The sequence below is a fragment of the Eupeodes corollae genome, chromosome 1 (assembly GCF_945859685.1).
Source record: "Eupeodes corollae chromosome 1, idEupCoro1.1, whole genome shotgun sequence".
In the NCBI taxonomy this organism is placed as follows: domain Eukaryota; kingdom Metazoa; phylum Arthropoda; class Insecta; order Diptera; family Syrphidae; genus Eupeodes; species Eupeodes corollae.
In genome coordinates this window covers 155,812,387-155,837,559 of record NC_079147.1, presented here as the reverse complement: position 1 = coordinate 155,837,559, position 25,173 = coordinate 155,812,387, and the positions used below count along the sequence as shown (strand labels likewise).

Sequence of the window (25,173 nt, the reverse complement as noted above, 5' to 3'; positions counted from 1 at the left end):
TTAAATAAATGTCACACGTTTCGTAAGGGACTTAAACAGTTTTTATTGAGCTTAGAGGAAGGCCTCAAGATTCATGTGGTATCACAATGGGCCATTAAACTGGCCTTATTGTGCCCTACTCCATCACGGACAGCCACTTTAAACAAAACCTATCCTAACCACACTGGTGATAATTAAGAAGCTCCAGATATTGAAACTAAAATGCGAAAACATGCCTTGTCAATACATTGTGAAAAAATATGTTTAACACTTCGATACTTAGCCGTCTCTAAGTCAGACAAAATTAACTTTTAAATGTAACACCGTTTGACTATTTTTGACTTTTTACTAAAATGATTTAATCGGGAAACATTTTTAAGAAATATAACTGGCAGTACAAAGAATTAAAATGGCACTAAATTAGATATTTTTCATTTTTTGATACTATGCTTTTCAAAGGTCCATGAATCCAATCGGCTGTGGATCATTTCCCAGCCTCTTTTCTAAATATCTCTTTTTTATTCACACTTGCAAAAAGGAGAGAAATATTCAATTCCAAGACCCCCTAGTCTTTTATAAAAGTAAGTTCTTGTGTATTATTAATTTTTGTTTTTATTATTTCCTTAGTTCAAAATGAAGGCAGTCATATTTACAAAATGATTTTTTTAAGTGAATATGAAATGTGATCAATAAATTGTATTAGCTTAATTTGTATGATCTTATGAATTATTTCTAGACTTAGTAAATACAAATCACAGCCATTTTGTCTCTATCGACAAGTTATTCCTAAATTAAGTTCCAAGACTGTTTTATCATATCAGCAGCTTTCTCTGCAATCATTATGACAATTGCATTTGTATGGCCAGCTGGTATAACGGGAATTATGGATGCGTCTGCAACACGCAAACCACGAATTCTCTTGACCCTAAGTTCAGGGTCAACAACAGCATCATTGTCCCAAGCAGGGCCCATTTTACAAGTTCCCGATTGATGTTGCAAGCTCGTTCCGTATAATCGAAGGCAACATCTCCAATAGGCTTCACTATTAAAAGTTTCATTTTCACAGCCAAGGAAAGGTTTCGTGTGGAACTCGCTTCCAAACTTTCTCATAGATTTAGTTTGGCCAATTTTTAAGGTCTTAAATGAAAAAAAAAACAATAAATTGATTAACTGATGTTTACATTTTAATTCTTTGTCTTACCATCTTTATTCCATCGATCATAGCTCGTACATCATCTTCGTGTTCCATGAAATTAGGCTGCATTTTAGGCCAATGGAAAGGATTTCTACTTCGAAGTGATACTCGCCCACGGCTTTTAGGTCGCAGCAACACAGGAACCATTCCGAATGTTTTCTATGGATTTGGTCATGCACATAAATCAAGGAAACTACACTGAATGAGCACAATTATACCTTATGCACAATATCTCCATAAACTTTTTCATAGAACTCGTCGGTGATGCCGAGTAGATCTCTCATGGCACCCATAGTATCTCCACCTAAAGATCCTGCACCGAGGACAATTTCCATATCAGGATAGTCATTATCTAAAATGTACGCACTGAAATAAATTATATGTCTAATCAAGTTTAAGTTATTATCTTACCAAAAGTCGAATGTTCTGTTCGAACAAATGCAAAAGCTTCAGCTCCTCCTGGAATAGTATAGGGTCCCTTGCCCTGCAGAATATACTGCATCATATCTGATGGATTCATTAAAGCCTTGTCACTCAATGCCGTTCCATTGGTTATAAATACCAAACCATTTAAAGTTACATGATCTTGTAGATTGTATCCCACCTTAAGATCTTGAATCACTGGTATCTCAAACTCAGCCAAATGCTCAGCAGGCCCAACGCCAGACAGCATTAAAAGTTGTGGCGATGATATACTTCCAGCTGAGAGAATCACCTCTTTCCTCACATATACAACCTGCTTTTTCTTATTTTTCATAAACTCAACTCCAATAGCCTGTTTTGTCTTTGGATCAATTACAATTTTTGTTACCCAAGACCTCATTGATATGTGCAAATTCGGCCGACCAGCTGCTGGTCTTATAAAAGCTTTTGCAGTGCTACATCGTCGTCCATTTCGAATCGTTGCTTGGGACCTACTAAATCCCATCAAGTTTTCACCATTAGGATCAGTTATGTTGTAGCCCAGTTCGTTGCTTGATTTAAGAAAAGCTCTCAGTAAATTTGATGTGTAACCAGCATATTGAACATCAAGAGTACCTTCACGACCATGATATACGGAATCACGTAACTCGGGAATACCGATTCTTTCGGATTTCTTGAAGTACGGCAGAACTTCTTCATAACTCCATCCGGTGTTTCCCAGCTGCGACCAATTGTCGTAGTCCTTGCGATGACCACGTGTGTAGAGCATGTAATTTATAAGACTTGTTCCGCCAAGACCTCTTCCTTTGGGCCAATTACAAACACCACCTTTTAAGCCTTTACACGCATTTTCCACTGGATCTGATTTATAGCCCCAGTTATAGCGTGTAATTTGGGTAAGAGCTGCCATCACAGGAACATCACTTAGAAGAGTCTCTTGATCTCCAGCTTCTAGAAGCAAAACTGTTGCATTCTTGATTTCACTAAGTCTGTTCGCAATAACAGCACCTCCAGAACCGGCACCAATTATGATAAAGTCATAAGTCGTATGGAACGCCTTTGTATCGGGAATACGAGTATTGAGAATTGTTGTCTCCAAATCTAAGGCCAGGTCAACCAGGGGTTGAGACCGAATGTGCGATGCAGAGCTCAAACAAAAAAGCAGAAGTAAAAGCATTTTCACTTTCTTTATCTAGAAAAAGAGTTAAAACTTTTAGAACTTTTGTTTTAAAATTGTTTTTTTTTTTTAATGTGCTAGTTTTACATAAAAATATCTTTAAAAACCTTTATCATGTTTAAGAAACAATTAAACAAAATTAATCAACCTTTAACTAAGCAAAGATAATGAAGAAAAACAAATTGCAACAGACTTTCGAAAGCAATGATTTGAGGATATGTTAGTTATCAGTTCAAAAAAGACATTTCACCTTAGAAAAGTTCGCATAAAAATGAAAATTGGTACAGGGACTGAACATATTGATATTAACAAGTGACAATAAGTTTTTAAGCTTTTTTGTCGAAAATATCCGTTAGAGGCTGTAACTTTTGAGAGGTAAAAACTAAAAAAAGTATTTGAAAGACTGTAAATCACAAGCCAAAAAACACATTTAAGAGCATCTATTAGGCTGAGTTCAAGCTATAAACTTAATCTAACTTAAAAACTTAGTAATTTATAGTTAAAAAGTAGGTTGGGTGGTTTTGGAAACGATGTCTTAAGCTAAAAGTGCTTACATTGTAACTAAAACAAAAATGTCATTCAAATTGACATACCGTAGATATGGAAGGGATGGACAAAGGTGATGTACAAATATCGGGTAACGTAGGGGTTTACAACTTCGAGCTCTAAGTTGACTTTGAGTATTACCAGTATTTCATCTATATGAGTACAGAAATTTAGCTTTCGGTCACATAAAAGCACAAAGATTGTTTGTCGGAAGGTCAGAAAAGTGATCTCCGATGCATTTGATGTCAAAAAAGGTTTTAGACAAGGCGATGCACTGTCATGCGACTTCTTCAACATCGTTCTTGACAGAATTGTGCAAAACTCAACCGTCAAGACTAAAGGCACAATTTTCCAAAGGTCCATCCAATTACTCGGATACGCAGATGATATAGACATAATTGGAAGATCAAACGAAATCAAAATCTGAAATCAAACAAACAATAATTCTTGCAAATCGCTGCTTCGAGGGAAAAATTCTTCGGGTGGAGGAAGAGGTATCGACGAACGGTACGGGCAGTACAGCGACACTGACCTAGTAAGCAGAATTAAAGTCCAACGGCTTAGATGGCTAGGTCATGTAGAGCGAATGGACCTCAACCATCTTGGCGTGTTAAACTGGAGGCAGCTAGCTGGAGACGCATGTTGGTTGAGGGCCAGGTCCGCCCGGACTGTAGCGCCACCTTAAGTAAGTAAGTAAGCGTTTCAATTTGGGTAAGTCGGGTTCTGAAGAATGCGGCAAACAGGTTTGAAATAGTTTTAGGGTCGGTAGATGTCATATTGTGTAATTTTAATGTTGAAGGGACTCCATCGGATCTACGTTTAATGCTAATAAATAAAAAGAAGCGTCTGTGATTCATAATCAGGCTACATTGCATTTTGTTTATGTATTCTAGATATAGGAATTCACATCAGAGATGAAAATCTGCATTGAGCTTGTAGATAGTTTGAGAACGCAACAACGGAGCTGGTTTTCAAATATGTTTTCCAAAATGAATTTCTGACATTTCGAAGGGTTCGTAGATATTTATTATGTCATTGAGGGGAGGAAGACAGATTCTCGCTTGGGACATATGGTACCGATTGAACCAAACATCGGTTAATAGCCACTCAGGACAATGTCTATTAAGGTGTCGTAATCGAAGAACGAATTAAAATAAAGATTATTGATTTATGAAGTAAGGTGATGTCACTTGACAAAAACATAAAGTCGAGTTGTCTACCTATATTTGGTAATGCTTCTGACTTGAAAAAGACCTAAGGCAGATAATTTGTCAATAACTTTGGTAAGTTTTGTAGATTTTTGTGAAAATCCACGAACATTTCATATCTTATGTGGAGGATGAAAATACCACAGGGATAACATTAAGTGAAGCTATTTTTAGAGCGAGCTTAGTAGAAGGCAATTAAACTAAAATTATTTGAACGATCATCCATATGACAGCGTCAGATGTATGGTTGAAATCAAAAAAGGTGCATAGAAGCTAATTCTTGACAAATTTGCAAGAGCACTTTTTCTCCCTTGTTCTGCACATACACTCTATTTTCTAGTAAATGAAGCAGCAAAAACTTTTTATGAAGTCTAATGCTATTATTCTGCTGCTCATGACCAGTATAACTTTTTTCGGAAACACCCAAGCACCGAGTTATTCTGCAAAAACATGCTAACTACGAGTACCCAAAGGAAATTGTTTTTCAAAATTTGTCGGATACACGTTGGCCAAGCAATGCAAAAGCTATTAACTATCTTAAAGAAAATTTATCAGAAATTTTTGATTCTTTAATCTAAATCGCATAAAATGCAGAATTTTATTAAAATTAAAGTTTTTGTTTTCAATAATTTTATTTGAAATGAGTTTTTAAGGAAAGTAAACGTCCTATCAACAATTCTTCAGTCAAAATCTATGGATTTTTTAATATGCTTAGCACATTTAGATAATCTGCGTCAATACTTTTAGACAAACCGCTTTGAGGAATTTTTATTTGAAGCATAATAAAGAGCGCTTCCGATATTGCTGCAAAGCACTTGTATGCCATTAAGTGTGGAATATGACATCATTCAAATGCCCACCTCGGCTTCTTACGGTGGCACGGATCTGAGTGGTCTAATTTTCAATGACTCTTCCGCATAGATTCGTGTGAATTTGATCAAAGTGTTTTGTTTACCTTTAGGTCATCGGTCTATTATGGTTTATTTGCATAGACCTGCGACTTCAAGAAACCCCACAGAAAAAAGTCTAACGGGGTCGAATCGCATGACCTTGGTGGCTAATTCACATCACCCCTGCGAGAGATAACATTGCCCTCAAATCGTTCATGCAAAATATCAATCGTGGCCACAACCATAGTAAACGGTAACTTTTTGAGGATGCATTATCCTCTGGTTAACCTCAAGTAGGTTGGTGTTGTCCCATATACGGCAAATTTGGTTGTTCACACCGCCATTCTCCAAGATATGCATTACAAATGATTTTTCGACCAAAATTGAGGTCCTCTTCCAAATGGTTCGAAGCGCAGTCAGCGAACAAGTTCTTGTGCATGGCGAGGAATATACTGCCTCGGGTTCTGCTGTACACTTTCACGGACCGCGGCGATGTACTCGGCCAATCTTTCGTTCCTTGAAGGTAAGGGTGTTGGCTAATTGTTGAAGAAGCTAAAACGTTGAAGAGTCGAATGTGAAGGCAACCTCGTCTACCGTAAAATGGGCACAATGTGCTCAACGTTTACGTTAACGAACACTCGTTTTGATAATAAAGTTTTATTCAACCATGATGATTTAAATTTAAAAAAGAGGCTGGGATGCGACCCACACTGATAACTTCCCATCCCGTCTGTCGATTTGTCTTGCTTAAATGTTTGTCTATATGTACTAGTATCAATTTTACTAAATTTGCGTACTATTTTTTATAGATTTTATTTCTTATGAAAAAACGGACTGTTTGATTTTTATATAAAAATCACTGAATATCGTAAACAATATTTTGTGTAAAATAAAATAAGTTTGAAGCCAATATTTTTAATTTTTGAAAAGCTATTTGAGTCGAAAGTAAATGTTTACCAAGTTTTAGTATTGTTTTTTTAGAGTTTTATTTTTTGTAAAAAAAACGTCAGTTCGATTTTCTTCAAAATTCTATCGAATGTTGAAAACAATATTTTCTATAAGATAAAATTAGTTTCAAGCCAATATTTTATAGTTTTGTGAAGATATTTGAGTCGAAAATCAATTTTTACCAACTTTTATACATTTTTTTAAGGTTTTTATTTTTTTGTAAAAAAACTGTCATTTCAGAATGCTTAAAACAATATTTCTTATAAGATAAAATAAGTTTGAAGTCTAACTTTCAAGTTTTTGAAAAGATATTTGAATCCATATTCAATTTTTACTAACTTTTGTTAATTTTTGTTCGGTTTTTAATTTTTTATAAAAAAAAACTGTCAATTCGATTTTGTTCAAAATTTTACTGGATGTTGATAACAATATTTTTTGAAGGACAAAAGTAAATTGCAGCCAATATCTCAAAGTTCTGAAAAGATATTTGAGTCGAAAATCAATTTTTACCAACTTTTATTAATTTTTTTTTAGGTTTTTATTTTTTGTAAAAAATTTAGGAGGTGACAAATTTTTTTTATATAAAATTTAATTCAAGTCTCTAGCGTTTTTGGTTCTTAAGATATTTAGGGTTAACCAAAATTTTCACCTTTTTTCAAACTGCTATGGTAAAAAAACCACCCACGCAATTTTCTTGAGAGCCCTTTCTGCCTAATTATCTGTATAACAAAATTTATTTGAAGTCGATATCTCTTCTGGTTCTTGAGCTATGGACGACGAAAAAAACGTCGCGAACGTACGGACGTACAAACGTACGTACACACGCACGCACAGACATCTTTCTAAAAATCTTTTATTTTGACTCTAGGGACCTTGAAACGTCGAGAAATGTCAAAATTTTCAATTTGACAAATCGGACCCATTACAATAACTTCCTACGGGAAGTTAATAATAAAGAAAAATTTAACAGATGTCACCAAAACAAAAGCCCCGACTTGGGGCCCCAACATTTTCCCACGTCAATTAAAAAACCCTTTAGATTTCATTGTGTCCGATTCGATGAACTTATGTATTCAACGTTATCAGTCTAAAAAAATCTCAACCAACTGATCAAAAATTTAATTTTAAAGTTGATTTCTTCTACCACGTATCGATGTGAAGTTCTTCTTCTCTCGACGAGCGTTTTGGAAAGCACCAATATCTAAACGAAGACTTCGGTTTTCTCTGCGATATTTTAAAAAATATGGACTTCAAAATTGCTAGAAACTTGAAACAATTTCAACACAAGAATTGATGAAGAAGTTTAAGAGGATATAATAGCTAGAGATCTCTTTAGTAAAATAAATATTTATATTCAATCAAACGTCAAATCTTGCAGATCTCGAACCGCTATTAATTTAGAATTATTTAGCTTCAAACCATTTCCTTGGATCGTATCCGACTTTAACAACTGCCGCGGAGGAAGCTCCTTTTTCAAAAATTGAAATAAGAAAATCATATTTACGCTCAATTATGAAGCGATTAAAAACTTTGGCAACAATTATCATTGAAAAAGCTGAATCGTATTGCAGAAGAAGAAATCGCTACAATATTTTCAAAAATGAAAATACGACGAGTAGCATTTTAATGTGAATATTTTGCATTAAGCATTAAATCGTAATTCTCGCCTTAGCTTAAAAACTTGAGTCTAAATATTCGTTGTGTGATATTGCGATGTCAGAGATACAACGAGTTGCTCAAAGTGTCAAAAATATGGCTTCCGTTCAGGCGTCCGTAACGTACGATGCAAATCAGTTAATTCCATGGCGTTTTCAAGAACTGGGTAACGTAAAGACAACATTATGGCGTATTTTTGAATCTTGGCTTACATCCTTACAAGATCAAGCTGACTGACGAATTGAAGTCGATGTACTATTTGAAGCAAACCTCCGTTTTTCCATTGGTCTTTGGAGATGATTGGCCAAAGCTTATTTTTGGCTATATGGATTCGTCAATAAGTGAAATTTTCGTTACTATCCGGGTTCAAATTCACATTTCTTTTATGAATCACAACTTCATTCACAAAAATTAGGCCATATTTTTTCGTCTTGGATAACGATCGTCATTTTATTATGAATAGCCAGTGATATTGCGCCATAATTATTACAGACAACACTTCTAAACTATTTTATTTGGGACTACGTTTAGTATTTGGATAAGAGCCAACATTGAACGCAAAATAGCACCCGTTTTGAAAAATGTTTAGAAGTATTCGAAAATTGGGTCCAACGACCGCTGCAAACGTGCCCGATATATGAACGAAGTCGAATTTTATTCATAAATGCTTCGATTGTACTTCAAGCCGATACAATTGTTTTGTATCAATAGGATTTGGGTTTTACATACAAAGAAAGTTGTCAAGTCCTTAGTGGAAAACCCTTTACAAAACTGTCAATTGTCAATACTATTTAGATCTAATTGTAGTGAGCTAATTATTTTTGTTCGTTACAGTTTCACAGAGGAGTAATGTGAAATTTAAAACTGTTGGTGACTTTTTTCTTGAACTATTAATGGCGTAGAATTTGTTCACACATTTTTGGCAACAATTGAACCGTGTTCGTAGCGCACGCAGCGAAAGTTCACAAACAAAAAAAAACCTGTAGCTTTCCCCAAAAAATGGGATATTTAACACTGAAAGAATTTTTCAAAACAGCCCAATAGTTCCTGAGATTAGCGCGTTCAAACACACAAACAAACAAACAAACTCTTCAGCTTTATAATATTAGCATTGATAACACCGCTAGCGCAGCAATTAATATTATAAAGAGATTATTTATGTTGAGAATTTCAATACAATTTCTAGTGGAGGAGGGATTGGTCGGCTTCCCTTACATGTTGGGTGTCTCCACTGAAGCACATCTCCTTATCCAGGCGGCAGCCGACAAATTCTGGAGATGGAATCAACGGTGGCGTCTACAGTTCCAGTAAGGATGAACTACTTAGTGAACACCTTATAGAGCTTCTTCGACATATTCGGAGCCCAGGCCTGTAAACAGCGGTTTATCCGGCTCCCCTTCCTTGGAGTTATACTAAGGATCTGGCCCTCCAGGTTGGGGGTTGTGCCGTAGGGGTGACTTCCTGGCCACGTAAAAAATACCTTTAGTTTCGAAGCACCAACAAGCCTCGGATACGGACGGATTCACTGTTGACAACCCACGCAAACGAAATAAGGACAACGAACTTCGGATATGAACGTGGAATGTTAGGTCCCTTTACAGACCACGTGCAGCCGAACAATTAGCGGAACCCCTAAACTGCTGCAAGGCAAATATTACAGCCATCCAAGAAGTGCGATGGGATGGACTGGGCAAACGCAAACTAAAAGACTGCGATATCTACTACGGCGACTGCTACCGAGAACAAAGACAGCGTCTATTTAGGTGTGGATTTGTTGTTGGAACTAGACTCAGGCAAAAAGTCTTGAGTTGCAACAGTTTGAGCGAGTGCATCACGACAATCCGCATCAAGGCTAAATTCGCCAACATAAGCCTAATATGCGTGCATGCCCAAACAGAGGAGAAAGATGCAGACACCAAAGACATATTCTTCGAGCTCTTGGACAAGACATATGAGCAGTGCCCTTGCTATGACATTAAAATTGTCTTAGGAGATTTTAATGCCAAGCTAAGAAGAGAAGACATCATTGGTGGCATAATCGGAAGATACAGCCTGCACGACACTACCTCCGACAATGGATTCAGGCTGGTCGATTTCGCTGCGGGGCGAGACACAAGGGGACATGGAAACAACCGTCAACCAGATTGACCACATTGCGTTCGACGCACGACACTTCTCCAGTGTCCAGGATATCCGAACATTCCGAGAGGCCAACATTGACTCGGACCACTACCTCGTTGTAGCCAAGGTACGGCTACGGATATCCCGATCCAAGCCAAAACAAGGAAGTACTATGAGAAAATTCGACGTAAGCCGGCTACAATCGCAAGAGACTGCCATGCCCTTTTCCGATCGAGTCTCTAATAACATCTTAAGTAGTCCTATGATTCCTGCATAAAGCATTGAAAACCAGTGGCAACATTGCCTTGCAGCCATCAGAGATGCCGCCTCTGAAGTGCTAGGTTACACACGGCCACCACGAACGAATGCACGCAGCGAAACAAGAGAGGCATACAAAAGGGCGCTGCACAAAAGGACTAGAGCTGCTCACGAGATCTACGAGCAGAAGAGGAGAGAGGAACACCGGCTTCTTAGATTGAAAAAATGAGAGCACGATCGAGGGGATAGAGGGATGTCACAACAGGAATGAGGTTCGTAAATTTTACCAAAAGGTAAAAAAAACCTCCCAAGGGTACCAGCCACGAACCGAAGCCTGTAAAGACGATCAGGGGAACATCGTAGCAGAACCGCAGTCGATGCTGAGAATATGGAAATATCACTTCTCCAAATTATATAACAGCGATGACGAACCGAATTCCGCTGTAAGGGAGATAGAACCACTCAACCTCGGCGACGCAGATCAACAATTCCGCCTACCCGACCTTGACGAAGCTAAGATAGCTATATCTAAAGTCAAACAAAGCTGCTGGAGCTGACGGCATCGCTGCCGAACTATTCAAAGCAGCAGGCGATGACTTGGTACGGAGCATGCACCAACTCATCTGCAAAATATGGTCGGAAGAAATTATGCCCGATGATAAGAAAGGAAACCCTCTAAACTGCGCCAACTACAGAGGCATCAGTCTCCTTAACATTGCGTATAAGATCCTCTCTGCCGTATTATGTGAACGTCTGAAGCCATTCGTCAACAACCTGACTGGTCCTTTTCAGTGTGGCTTCAGACCATGAAAGTCCACTATCGACCAAATATTCACACTACGGCAGATCTTGGAAAAAACCCAAGAGCTTCAAATCGATACCCACCATCTCTTTATCGATTTTGAATCCGCGTATGACAGCAACTATAGGGAAGAGCTCTACCGAGCAATGTCTAGTTTTGGCATCCCTGTTAAACTTATAAACTTATCCGTTTGTGCAGAATGACGATGGAGAATGCACGCTGCTCTATCAAGGTCGGAAAAGATCTTATAGATGCATTTGATGTCAAAAAAGGTTTTAGACAAGGCGATGCACTGTCATGCGACTTGTTCAACGTCGTTCTGGAAAGAATTGTGCAAAACTCAATCGTCAACACTAGAGGCACAATCTTCCAAAGATCCATCCAATTACTCGGATACCCAAATGATATTGACATAATTGGAAGATCAAAGCGTGATGTCAGTGGAGCGTTTTTGAGCATTGCGACGGAAGCGAAGAAGATGGGTTTAGTGGTCAATGAGGGCAAGACCAAGTATATGCTGTCATCAAAAAAGGACACTGAACGACGACGTATTGGACAAAACGTCACCATGGACAGCTATAACTTTGAGGTAGTTAAGGACTTTGTCTACCTAGGCACCGCTATAAACACAGACAACGACACCAGCGCTGAAATCAAACGAAGAATAACTCTTGCAAATCGCTGCTTCTTTGGACTTAGAAGGCAATTAAAAAGTAAATTCCTCTCTCGAGCATGTAAAATGACCATCTATAAGACACTCATCATCCCGGTTCTCATCAATGGCGCTGAGGCCTGGACCCTGTCAAAGAAGATGAGAGCGTCTTAGGATGCTTCGAGAGAAAAATTCTTCGGGTGATTTTTGGTCCCGTACGCATAGATGGAGAATGGAGGAGAAGATATAACGACGAACTGTACGGGCTGTACAGCGACACTAACCTAGTTAGCAGAATTAAAGTCCAACGGCTTAGATGGTCATGTAGAGCGGATGGACATCAACGCTCCAGCCCGAAAGGTCTTCGAATCCAATCCCGAGGAACGGCGCAGTGCAGTAGAGGAAGATGGCGACTCAGGTGGCGCACCCAGGTGGGAGAGGACCTCAACCAACTTGGCGTGCGAAACTGGAGACAGCTAGCTAGGGACCGAGCTGGCTGGATACGCTTGTTGGTTGAGGCCCAGGTCCTCCTCGGACTGTAGCGCCACCTTAAGTAAGTAAGTAAGTAAGTATTAAAAATTTTAACTTCCCCCAAAGTGATCGTACAAAATTGAGAAAGAAAAATCGGAAGTCGATCCTTCAAGATTGGTCCTGATGAAGAGGTGAATTTAATGGTTAAGAGTCGCACACTACTTGGTGTCGAATACTACCAAGCGTCTTTTGAAGATTTCCTCCTGTCAAAAAAAAAGAAACGCAGAAGTGGGTTTCCGACATGACCTTTTTATTTATCTATTTTTATTATCAACTCATACATAAATACATCGAAACTAAGGCAGTCGGTAGTATTTCGAAATAAGTCGCGCAGACGTTTTGAAAGAATGAAATCATTGGCCTTTTCTTCTAATTAACTATCTACATATTTATCATTAAGACTTTTTCTTTTTACAAAAATTAAATCAAAAAAACTAAACATATTTAACTCCAGTTGAATGATTTCCATCAAGTAATCCAGTCCAATTCAAGAAACTAGAGCTATTAAATTCAAGGCTTTACCGGAACTTAATTACTCGCATAAGTGTTATTTTTTGATGAAATAAACAGAACATTAACTGCATAAGCATAACGCACTCATAGGTATCAGCGATAAAAGCAAATCTAAAGTCAAAATTAACAATTTACATTATAATGTCTAATTAGCACCAACTTATAGTGTGTGTACAGGTTCTGATTACACCATTAACCCTGTCTTCTAAGGTGAACAAGAAGAGGCTTAGTCTCTAATGGGTTTTGTAGGCCACATAAAAATTGAACTACTATTTTCATAAAACAAGTTAATATTTCAAGAAAATTTGATTGAAATAAACATAGATAAAACACTATAGGCCTACATCGATATATTTATAGATGATATAGATTCTTTTACTTAAAATAAATTGGAAGCAATAAAAGTTGATGTAATATTAATATTTATTTCTAAATCAAATTAATTCAGTAGCGCACGCCGGCGTTAAGTTTTATTTACGGCAGCGGTTTGTGTGAATTTCAAAATATTTGTTTTGAATTGTTTTGTTTTTATGTTCATGTTTTTTTTTTGATCCGTATTGTTATTAACATTTTAAGAAGGTCAATCAATATAAGAGCGATGGTATGAACGTAAACGCATTTTATTTATTTTTTTTATGAAATTTTATTGCTTGTGTATCTTCAATCGGATCAAAATTAAATGTATTCATTCCGGAGCGCGGCTTACACAAAAGTTATTGGATGGCTAGACTGGCAAGACTGGAAGCCATAAATTAAAGTTCAAGAAAGTGATTTATAACAAAGCAGAGTTCGTCATAGTTGAGAATTGATATCATTCAAAGTGATTTATTAGAAAGCAGGTATGCAGGTATAAAATACAAATGGATATAAACTTGATTTATATTTATGTAACTTATAGTTGTTAATTTTTGTTTTGTGTTTTGATTGCTATCAATTTGTTATAATATTTGGATTTACAAACGAAAAAGAAGAAAATAGTGTAATATTTATTTTTAGGTATTTTAAGGTATGTCTGTTACTCACAGTTGACCCTTTTAATTTAGGATCCTACATTCATTCATTTTTCTACGCCAAAATACCTTTAGAGAAGCTCAGAGAAAATGTGGGATACAAATTTAAAAGCTCAATGAAACAGGGATTTCCTAGTTTTAACAAAGAAATTGTGTCCACATTGTTGAACATTTATCAAATTTTATGTCATTAATTTTATTTTGTCAAGTTTACTGACTTAACATTTATGCCGTTAAGGAAAATCGCCAGATGAACTACACTGTCGATTCCCTTAACTATCTTATCATTTCTAAACTTATCTATCGACGATGTCAGTTTCTAGCATTTCCCGTGTTCTGTGGCTTTCAAGCGACTGTAATTTTGCTTATATTAATGTTATTAAGACAAATTTCAAGTAATCGAAAGTAGAGAATCCTAAAAGATTGCATTTACGGTATTCGGCAATTTGCTTAAGTTTGAATAGTTTCACTTCCATAATCCTTTAAAATGATTTACACCTTTAAAAAATCAGTCAAAAGCGAGTATTGAAATTTACAGCACTAACAAGAAAAATTACCTTTTCAAAATCAAATTTTTAGCAGTTTATAGTGTGTATTGTTTAGATTACTACATATTTTTTTCATTTCGACTTGTGAGTTAAATATTTAAACAGCGATCAAAAAATGTATCATTCAAACAGTTCAACGATTTATCTTGCTTGACCTAAAATATCGCAAGAACCAAAAGGACTAGCGACTTCAAGTAAATTTTATAATATAACGGGTTATTTAGTTTGCGGTTTCAAAAGTGTAGCGTTGGAATTCGCCATCTGTAAAACTAAGTTGTTAAACCATTTTTTTTTTCAGTTGAAAGTCTGACATTTACGAAAATGAATCGCTTGACTAACGCACAAAGCATACAAATTGTTTTAACCTATACTACAAAAATGGTGATTCTTCCACAGCCACATATCGTGGCTTAAGAGGAGATTATGGTTTACATAATCCTCTAACTACTCAAGCAATTGTCAAAATACTGAAGAAATATGAAGAGACTAAATTGGTTACAAATTGTGTAAGGCCTGTGCATCATCGCTCGTACCACCGAACATATTGCTGCTGTAATTAAAAGTGTTGCCGAAGACCCAAATGTATCCATTCCTCGTCGTTCTCAGGCATTAGGACTGCCTTATGACCCATTTGGCCTATTTTGCATTTGGATCTACACTTACATTCATATAAAGTCCAGCTCACCATTCACAACGTTGTAGATACGTCGAATGAGTGTTTAAAGAACAAGCAATTTTTCTAACAAAATTTTTTTCAGCGACCAACGATGCACATTTCTCACTCGTTGGGTATGTTAGAAAGCAATATTTTCGTATTTGGGGTCCTAAGAATTCTCAAGTAGTTAAAGAGAGGCCATTACATCCACAAAAAGTCACTGTTTGGTGTTATCTTTGATCGGGATGTGTGATTACACCTTACTTCTTCGAAAACGTTATGGTCATATAATCACCGACTTTTTTTTCCTTCTATTGAAAAACACGACAAGGAGAATATGTGGTTTCAACAAAACTGTGCCACATCCAACACAACACCAGCGGACACGGCTTTATTGCGAAAGACATTTTTTGGCCGCGTAATTTCTAGTCTTGTTTATGCAGATAAACCTTCAACTCATGAACACTTAAGAACCAACATTTGTCAAGTTATGGCTGAGATATTGCCCAAAAAGTGGTCGGAAATTACCTCAAGAGAATCGATGCTTCCAACAATTTCATACATGATGCCAATGTTCAAACTTTATACTAAAAAGAGGCTGGACTGCGTTTATTAGTCTTGCTTAAAAGTTTGTAGGTTTTCATGTTGGGTTAAAAAAGTTGTCAGTTGAATTATTCTTAAACATTTAAAAATTACCAACAATATTTTTCTTATGAAGAAATAGTTTAGTTTGAAAACCTAGTTTTGTAATAGGTTTTAAGTCGAAAATAAATTTTTACTAATTTAAGTAGCATTTCTTAAATTTTTTCAAATTGGATGAATAAAATTAATTTGAGAAATATTAAGAAAAGAACATCTATTTTTATCGAATTTGCATACTATTTTTAGTAGATTTTATTTTTTTAAGAAAAAACGGACTGTTCGATTTTTGTAAAAAAAAAAACAACTGAATATCGAAAACAATATTTTCTGTGAAATAAACAAAAGTTTGAAACCAATATTTTCAATTTTTGGAAAGCTATTTGAGTAGAAAGTAAATTTTTAATAAGTTTTAGTATTTTTTTTTTTTGGGTTTTTATTTTTTAAACTCAAAGGTTTTTCTCAAAATTTACTGAATTTTGACAACAATATTTTTTAAAAGATAAAAGTAGCTTAAAGCTAAAATCTCAAAAAATATCTTAAAAGATATTTATGTCGAAAATCAATTTTTAGCAACTTTTATTAATTTTTTCGTTTAGGTGTTTATTTTTTGTAAGAAAACTGTCAATTTCGTTTTTCTCAAAATTTTTCCGAATGTTAAAAACAATATTTCTTATAAGATAAAATTAGTTGGAAGCCATAATTTCAAATGTTTTGAAAAGATATTCAAATCGAAATTCAATTTTTACCAACTTTGAGTAATTTTTGTAGGGTTTTAGTTTTTTGTAAGAAAGCTGTCAATTAGACTTTGAGTATTGTTGTTTTTAGGTTTTTATTTTGTATAGATAAAACTCAATTCAATTTTTCTCTGAATTTAACTGAATGTCGACAAAATTAATTTTTATAATATAGAAGTAGTTTAAAGCCAATATTTCAAAGTTTTAAAAAAATATTTAAGTCAAAAATACATTTTTTTGTTTAGGTTTTTATTTTTTATAAAAAATACTGTCGATTTTTCTCAAAATTTTACCATATGTTTAAAACGTTATATTTCGTTGCACAAAATTGTTTTGGAGATGAAATCACTTTGTTTACTTAAAATTTTCGAGGTTACACATTTTTTTTCAGTTTTTTTGTTTACTAAAAGAATCGTTAATTAGATTTTTTTCCAAAAATATATTTGTTTGGTATCACGTTACAATATATAAAATAAAATTTAATTCAATTCTCCTTCGTCATTGGTTCGTGAGATATTTAGGGTTAACCAACATTTTCACCTTTTTTTTTAAACTGCTGTGGTAAAAAAAACACCCAACCAATTTTCTTGAGAGCCCTTTCTGCATTATAATCGGTATAAAAAAAAATTATTTGAAGTCGATATCTCTTCTAATTCTTGAGCTATATGAACGACGAAAAAAACGTCGCGAGTAAACGGACGTAAGAACGTTCGTACACACGCACGCACAGACATCTTTCTAAAGATCTTTTATTTTGACTCTAGTGACCTTGAATTGTCGAGAAATGTCATAACTTTCAATTCGACAAATCGGATCCATTACAATAACTTGCTATAGGATAGGAAGTTAAAAAAGGAATATCACGAAAAAAAACAATTTATATGTGTTTTATTTACGTTTACTTTTGAAACCGGATAACCCTGTATGAGGCCATGAGTGCAATAGTGGCTTATCTACATTCTTCAGTAGAGCATAGATAAAAAGCAGGTAATTTTTAAACACCTGTAGTTTTAAAACAAAAAAAAAACTTTGATTTTGTTTTTGCAATATACTCGAAATAGAACAGTGGTTCGATAATGTATTCTTAATCTTTTAAAATTTTGTTATATAAATATAAACAATTATATACAAATTTTGTATTTCAAAATGATGTTTTATCAACGGATTTTTCTCTTTAGCCCCTTTCAAGCATTCAAGCCGTCTTGTAAGTTTACTGTATTTGAAAACACAGAATTAATCCCGATCAGTAAACAAATTTCAAGACTTAGCTTTTTTAATATTTGAAACTAAAACAAATTATTGATTATTTTAATTTTATCAGTTGTTTCTTAATTAATTTAGAAATTTACATTTTCATTCATTTTCAAAAACGATAAAATCCATGTTTCATTCAATGCAGTTTAACAGCTGTCATAACTTAGAGTTTTAAACAGTGAAATGAGTATATTATTCGTAATAGCGCAAAAGTGTCTTTTTTGATAAAAAGGAGACTATTGAATTTGGCCTAAGGTCAAATGAATCTAGAATGGATACTGATTGAATTTTCTTTATAAACTCAATTTCTATAAAAGCCACTATTTCACTCACCTTTTATAATGTGACACAAATAAGTATAATTTTAATTTAAAAAAATACAATACAATTTGGTAAAAAAATGATTTCCGACTGGAATCACTCGAGAACGAATGAAAGTATTAGATTCAAAATTATTTTACTCTGCAAAAATATGTTTGTTGATATTTATTTTATTTTTGATAAAAAGTCGTTTGATAATTCTCTTACAAAATATTAAAACCTGCAAAACACAACTGATAACTAGCGTTTTTGAAATATTTTTTGTTTTCTTATAAAAAAATATCAATAGAATTTTCCTAAGAAATGTGTAAAATAAAAAAAAGTTTAAAGTCTGCTTCTTTGAGATCTTCAGTCGAAAACAAGCATTTACCAGGCGTTTTTGAAATGTTTTTATAAACTTGCCATAGAAAGTTATTGTAATGGGTCGAATTTGTCAAATTTAAAATTTTGACATTTATCGACGTTTCAAAATGCCTAAAGTCGAAATAAAACGTTTTTAGAAAGATGTCTGTGCGTTCGCGACGTTTTTTTCGTCGCCCATGGCTCAAGAACCAGAAGATATATCGACTCCAAATAAATTTTGTATAAAAAAAGGTGAAAATGTATGTTAACCCTAAATACCTCAACCCAAAAACGCTAGATACTTGTATTAAATTTTATATAATAGTTTGTAACGTGATACGAAACAAGTATTTTTTTTAAATAAATCTAATTCACGGTTTTTTTATATATCAAAAAAAAATGAAAAAAAAAATGTGTCACCTTTAAATTTTTACGAATACAAAATGATTTTATCTCCAAAACAAATTTTGTGCAACGAAAAATAACGTTTTAACATCTGCTAAGATTTTGAGAAAAATAGAATTGAACTTTTTTTTTATACAAAATAAAAACTTTACTCAAAGTTCGTAAAAATTGAATTTCGACTCAAATATCTTTTAAAAATTTTGAGATATTGGCTTTCAACTACTTTTAACTTATAAGAAATATTGTTTTCAACGTTCGGTAAAGATTTGAGAAAAATCGAATTGACAATTTTTTTTACAAAAAATAAAAACTTAAAAGAGAATTTAACAAAATTTGGTAAAAATTGATTTTCGACTAAAATCTCTTTTCAAAAATTTGAGATTATGGCTTCCAATTGATTTTCACTTATAAGAAATATTGTTTTTGATATTCCGAACAATTTTGAAAAAAAAAACGAATTAACATACAAGAAATAAAAACCTTAAGAAGAAAACTAATAAAAGTTGGTAAAAATTGATTTTTGACTCAAATATCTTTATACATTTTTGAGAAATTGGCTTTAAACTACTTTAATCTTTTAAAAAATATTGTTGTCAATATTCAGTAAAATTTTGAGAAACATTTAATTCACAGTTTTTTTACAAAAAATAAAAACCTAACAAGTAAACAATACTAAAACTTGGTAAAAATTTACTTTCGACTCAAATAGCTTTTCAAAAATTAAAAATATTGTCTTCAAACTTTTTTATTTCACAGAAAATATCGTTTTCAATATTCAGTAGTTTTGTTTTTACGCAGATTTGGTAAAAATTGACGTTCGTTTCTTGATATCTTTCAAATTAATTGCATTTATCCAATTTATAAAAATTTAAGAAATGCTACTAAAATTGGTAAAAATTTGTTTTCGACTAAAAATCTATTTAACAAAACTAGATTTTCAAACTAAACTATTTCGTTACATAAAAATATTGTTGGTAATTGAAAAATGTCCAAGAATAATTCAACTAACAACTTTTTTAACCCAACCCTACAAACTTTTAAGCAAGACAAATCGACAGATGGGATGGTAAGTTATCAGTCGCATCCCAGCCTCTTGTTTTCTTATAAAAAAATACCGAAAATATTTTTCTACAAAAATTATGTAACAACTTATAAAGGGTGATTTTTTTGAGGTTAGGATTTTCATGCATTAGTATTTGACAGATCACGCGGGATTTCAGACATGGTGTCAAAGAGAAAGATGCTCAGTATGCTTTGACATTTCATCATGAATAGACTTACTAACGAGCAACGCTTGCAAATCATTGAATTTTATTACCAAAATTAGTTACGTCCGATTTATGGTCTACATAATCGACCAAGTGAGCAAACAATTAATGCGATTGTGACCAAGTTTCGCACTCAATTTACTTTATTGGACATTAAACCAACCACACGAATGCGTACAGTGCGTACAGAAGAGAATATTGCGTCTGTTTCTGAGAGTGTTGCTGAAGACCGTGAAATGTCGATTCGTCGCCGTTCGCAGCAATTGGGTTTGTGTTATTCGACCACATGGAAGATTTTACGCAAAGATCTTGGTGTAAAACCGTATAAAATACAGCTCGTGCAAGAACTGAAGCCGAACGATCTACCACAACGTCGAATTTTCAGTGAATGGGCCCTAGAAAAGTTGGCAGAAAATCCGCTTTTTTATCGACAAATTTTGTTCAGCGATGAGGCTCATTTCTGGTTGAATGGCTACGTAAATAAGAAAAATTGCCGCATTTGGAGTGAAGAGCAACCAGAAGCCGTTCAAGAACTTCCCATGCATCCCGAAAAATGCAGTGTTTGGTGTGGTTTGCACGCTGGTGGAATCATTGGACCGTATTTTTTCAAAGATGCTGTTGGACGCAACGTTACGGTGAATGGCGATCGCTATCGTTCAATGCTAACAAAGTTTTTGTTGCCAAAAACGGAAAAACTGAACTTGGTTGACATGTGGTTTCAACAAGATGACAAGATGGCGCTACATGCCACACAGCTCGCGATTCTATGGCCATTTTGAGGGAAAACTTCGGAGAACAATTCATCTCAAGGAATGGACCGGTAAGTTGGCCACCAAGATCATGCGATTTGACGCCTTTAGACTATTTTTTGTGGGGCTACGTCAAGTCTAAAGTCTACACAAATAAGCCAGCAACTATTCCAGCCTTGGAAGTCAACATTTCCGAAGAAATTCGGGCTATTCCGGCCGAAATGCTCGAAAAAGTTACCCAAAATTGGACTTTCCGAATGGACTACCTAAGACGTAGCCGCGGTCAACATTTAAATGAAATTATCTTCAAAAAGTAAATGTCATGGACCAATCTAACGTTTCAATTAAAGAATCGATGAGATTTTGCAAATTGTATGCGTTTTTTTTTTTAAAGTTCTCAAGCTCTTAAAAAATCACCGTTTATATATTAATATTAATAAAATTATTTTTCACTCGAATCGAATTGACCATCAGTTTTTTGTAGATTCTTACTTTTTTTCGAATGATAATTGGATTTTTCTAAAAAAAATCGTTAAGTACCAATTTTTAGTAATAAAAATAATAATGCATCGAAAAAATTATTTTGGATGTATTATTATTTTTTATTTGCTAAGTATTCGAGGTGTCAAATATGTTTTTCTGTTTTTTGAATTATAAGAAGAACCGTCAATTCAACTTTCTTTCGAATGTATACCAAATTGGTAAAACGTCACAATCTATAATATAAAATTTAATAAAAATTGAAGTCAACCAAATTTTTCACTTTCTTAAATAACATTTATTTGAAATCAATTTCTTTGACGGTTCTAGAGTAATGGCCGACTAAAAAAGGTATCCCAAATACACAAAGACATCTTCCAAAAAACCTCTTGGAGAAATTTTAAAACCCTCAATCCGTCAAATCAGACCGATTCTAAAAACCTTCTATGGGAATAAGGAACTACAATTAATACTCACAACAAAAAAGTTGACAAATTAAACTCAAAAGGATGCCCGAAGAAATACAACACTCGAAATTTTAACCTTAATAATTGTTAACGTATTTTTTTAAAAGGTTTTCTTGAAAATTTAGCTCTTAAAAATGTAGATACCTTTAATTGACTGTTTAAATCTTTCGATACTATTTTAATCTGGCTTCAATTCTTGAAATTCCAGTTGTTGAGAACGTTATTTATAAACTGATCACTTGTCTTCTCGGCTGCTGTGTGCACTCTTCTTCTAGGCTATCTTTTACATTATATTTTATATTCCTTACAAGTTGCTTCTACAAAAAGCTAAGACACTCCTCTAAAACTTAGCACTTGATAATCATATCGCATATGCACTCTTGATTAGCACTATTTCCGTGACTAGATGTTTTTATTCACACAAAAATACACGATATTAATAATAAATAACTAAATACAAGACTATGATTGACGTTTATCTGATACTAGGTAAACAAAACTTTTTCAAAGCAACAACAGAAGAAAACAGAATCTTTGTAAATGATTGATCCGAATATAGTTATACTCGATCTGTTTCCTATCGAGTTTAACTTTGAAATGAGACTTCGCTTTCCGTTTACAAGAGACTTAAACCACTTGTATGAGCGCCAACGCCATCCACCGCACCGCCAAGTCGTCTTCGCATTCATTGTAGCTGCTCACCTGCACGCACAATCGAATCTGGTCTAGCGTTTAATGACTTTGTGCAAAGTTCATTGAGACGGTTATTCAATCTTTTCCACTTGAACTTGAACATTTCTCGGTCGACGATGCTGGTGGCAGACAATTCAAAAAGTTGCCATCAAGTTCATTGGAGGGCTGAAAGAAAAAGATACTTTGAGCGACCATTGAATTTTAATTAAATCTTTAGGTTTATGTATGTTTTTAAACGAGCTCGTTAAACGATGGAATATTTGAAGCTATAGTATAATGTTTGATGGGTGGAACTGTCTATGGGAGGAATTGTAAATTCCGGTCGGAATCTTGCATAAAGTAACCTTTCATTTTAAAATATGACAATTAAACATCAAATAAATACATTTTTGAAAGTATGCAGTAAATGGCTCAATTGTATTCTAGTATGTTTGTTGAATGTCTAATGTTATTAAAATTGAAGAATGATGGTATTTTTATTTACACTCAAAAACGGCTCAGTTCAGGGTTTTTTTTCAGTATACTTATAGTAAAATTTAAAATTAGATTAAGTTCAATTGGCGAATTTTAGTAAATGAGCCCATTTCAAATAGAAATTCAATTTAAGAAATTCCCATAGGAAGTGATTGTACTCTGACCGATTTGTCGAATTAAAAATTTTGACAATTCTCGACGTTTCAAGGTCCCTAGAGTCAAAATAAAAGATTTTTAGAGACATGCCTGTGCGTGCCTGTGTCCCTAAGTCTGTACGTTCGCGTCTTTTTTTTCGTCGCCCATAGCTCAAGAACCAAAATAAAATGGCGTTGGTAGTTTTTTTTACCAAAGCAGTTTAAAAAAATGGTGTTGGTTAAATTTTGATAAAATAAAAATAAAATTGACAGTTTTTTTTATAAAAAAATAAAAACCTAAAAAAACATTACTCAAAGTTGTTAAAAATTGAATTTCGACTCAAATATTTTTTAAAAACTTGAGATTACGGCTTCAAACTTATATTACATTTACAAAAAAGAGGCTGGGATGCGACCCACACTGATAACTTCCCATAACGTCTGTCGATTTGTCTTGCTTAAAAGTTTGTCTATATGTACTTGTATTAATGTTTACCAAATTTGCGTACTATTTTATGTAGATTTAATTTTTGTATGAAAAAACGGACTGTTGGATTTTTATATCAAAATTAACGAATATCAGAAACAATATTTTCTGTGAAATAAAATAAGTTTGAAGACAATATTTCAAATTTTTGAAAAGATATTTGAATCGAAAATCAATTTTTACCAACTTTTGTTTAATGTTTTTTAGGGTTTTAATTTTTTGTACAAAAAACTGTAAATTAAATTTTTTTCAAAATTTTACTGAATGTTAAAATCAATATTTTTTGAAAGATAAAAGTAAATTAAAGCCAATATCTCAAAGTTTTAAAAAGATATTTGAGTCGAAAATCAATTTTTACCAACTTTTATTCATTATATATTTTTGAAAATGTTAAAAACAATATTTATTATAAGTTAAAATAAGTTTGAAGCCTAAATTTCAAATTTTTGAAAAGATATTTGAGTCGATATTCAATTTTTATTAACTTTGAGTAATGTTTTTTTTAGATTTTTATTTTTTATAAAAAAAAACTATCAATTCTATTTTTCTCAAAATTTTATCAGATGTCAAAAACATTATTCTTCGTTGCACAAAATTGTTGTGGAGAAGAAATCATATTTTAGTCGTAAAATTTTGGAGGTGACAAATTTTTTTTCAGTGTTTTTGATTTATAAAAAAACCGTAAAATGGATTTTTTTCAAAAAATATATCACGTTACAGTATATTATATAAAATTTAATTCAAATCTCTAGCGTTTTTGGTTCGTAAGATATTTAGGGTTAACCAAAATTTTCACCTTTTTTTAAACTGCTATGGTAAAAAAACCACCCACGCAATTTTCTTGAGAGCCCTTTCTGCATCTTTCCGCCTTCTATCTGTACAACAAAATTTATTTGAAGTCGATATCTCTTCTGGTTCTTGAGCTATGGAGGACGAAAAAAACGTCGCGAACGTACAGACGCACGGACGTACAAACGTAAGTACACACGTACGCACAGACATCTTTCTAAAAATGTTTTATTTCGACTCTAGGGACCTTGAAACGTCGAGAAATGTCAAAATTTTAAATTTGACAAATCGGACCCATTACAATAACTTCCTATGTGAAGTTAAAAATAAAAACGTAAAAGAAAATTTTACAAATCTTTTTAAAACTGTGAGGTATTGCCTTTAAACTTATTTTATCTCTTAAAAAATATTGTTGTCAACATAGAGTAAAACTTTGAGAAAATCAAATTGATAGCTTTTTTACAAGAAAATAAAAACGTCCAAGAAATCAGCAAAAGCCGGTAAAAATTAATTTTCGACCTAAATTTCTTTTCGAAACTTTGAGATATTGCCTTCTAATTAATTTTATCATTTAAGAAATATTGTTTACGAAATTCTATAAGGTTTTAAGAAAAACCGAATTGACAGTTTTCTTACAAAATATATGAACCTAAAAAAAGCATTACTCAAAGTTGTTAAAAATTGACTTTCGAATCAAATATCTTTCGAAAGAATTTAGATATTAGCTTCAAACTAATTTTATTTTATAAAAAAATATTGTTTTCAACATTCGGTAAAATTTGCAGAAAAATAGAATTGATGGTTTTTGTACAAAATATATAA

At 33.6% G+C, this 25,173-nt stretch overlaps 1 protein-coding gene across 2 annotated transcripts; it reads right to left on the bottom strand.

The window, feature by feature from the left end:
* Positions 1 to 331: 331 nt before the first annotated feature.
* On the bottom strand, positions 332 to 22,359 carry LOC129942385 (glucose dehydrogenase [FAD, quinone]). 2 transcript variants are annotated; one of them, XM_056051290.1, is made up of 5 exons: positions 21,919 to 22,359; positions 1,586 to 2,807; positions 1,393 to 1,526; positions 1,181 to 1,333; positions 332 to 1,116 (listed from the first exon to the last, which is right to left on the bottom strand). In XM_056051290.1, the coding sequence occupies exons 2-5, from the start codon at positions 2,772 to 2,774 to the stop codon at positions 766 to 768; spliced, it is 1,827 nt and encodes a 608-aa protein (XP_055907265.1). In that variant the 5' UTR covers positions 2,775 to 2,807; positions 21,919 to 22,359; the 3' UTR covers positions 332 to 765. The 2 variants fall into 2 exon arrangements, with proteins under 2 accessions (XP_055907265.1, XP_055907264.1); XM_056051289.1 differs by having other exon boundaries at positions 333 to 1,116; positions 1,586 to 2,789.
* Positions 22,360 to 25,173: the final 2,814 nt, after the last annotated feature.

Excerpts from the sequence above, each read along its gene's own strand:
- LOC129942385 (XM_056051290.1), bottom strand. The coding sequence starts at position 2,774 with ATGCTTTTACTTCTGCTTTTTTGTTTGAGCTCTGCATCGCACATTCGG. Across the intron at positions 1,527-1,585 it reads AACAGAACATTCGACTTTTG|ATAATGACTATCCTGATATG; the intron begins GTAAGATAATAA and ends CGTACATTTTAG. Across the intron at positions 1,117-1,180 it reads TGATCGATGGAATAAAGATG|ACCTTAAAAATTGGCCAAAC; the intron begins GTAAGACAAAGA and ends TTTTCATTTAAG.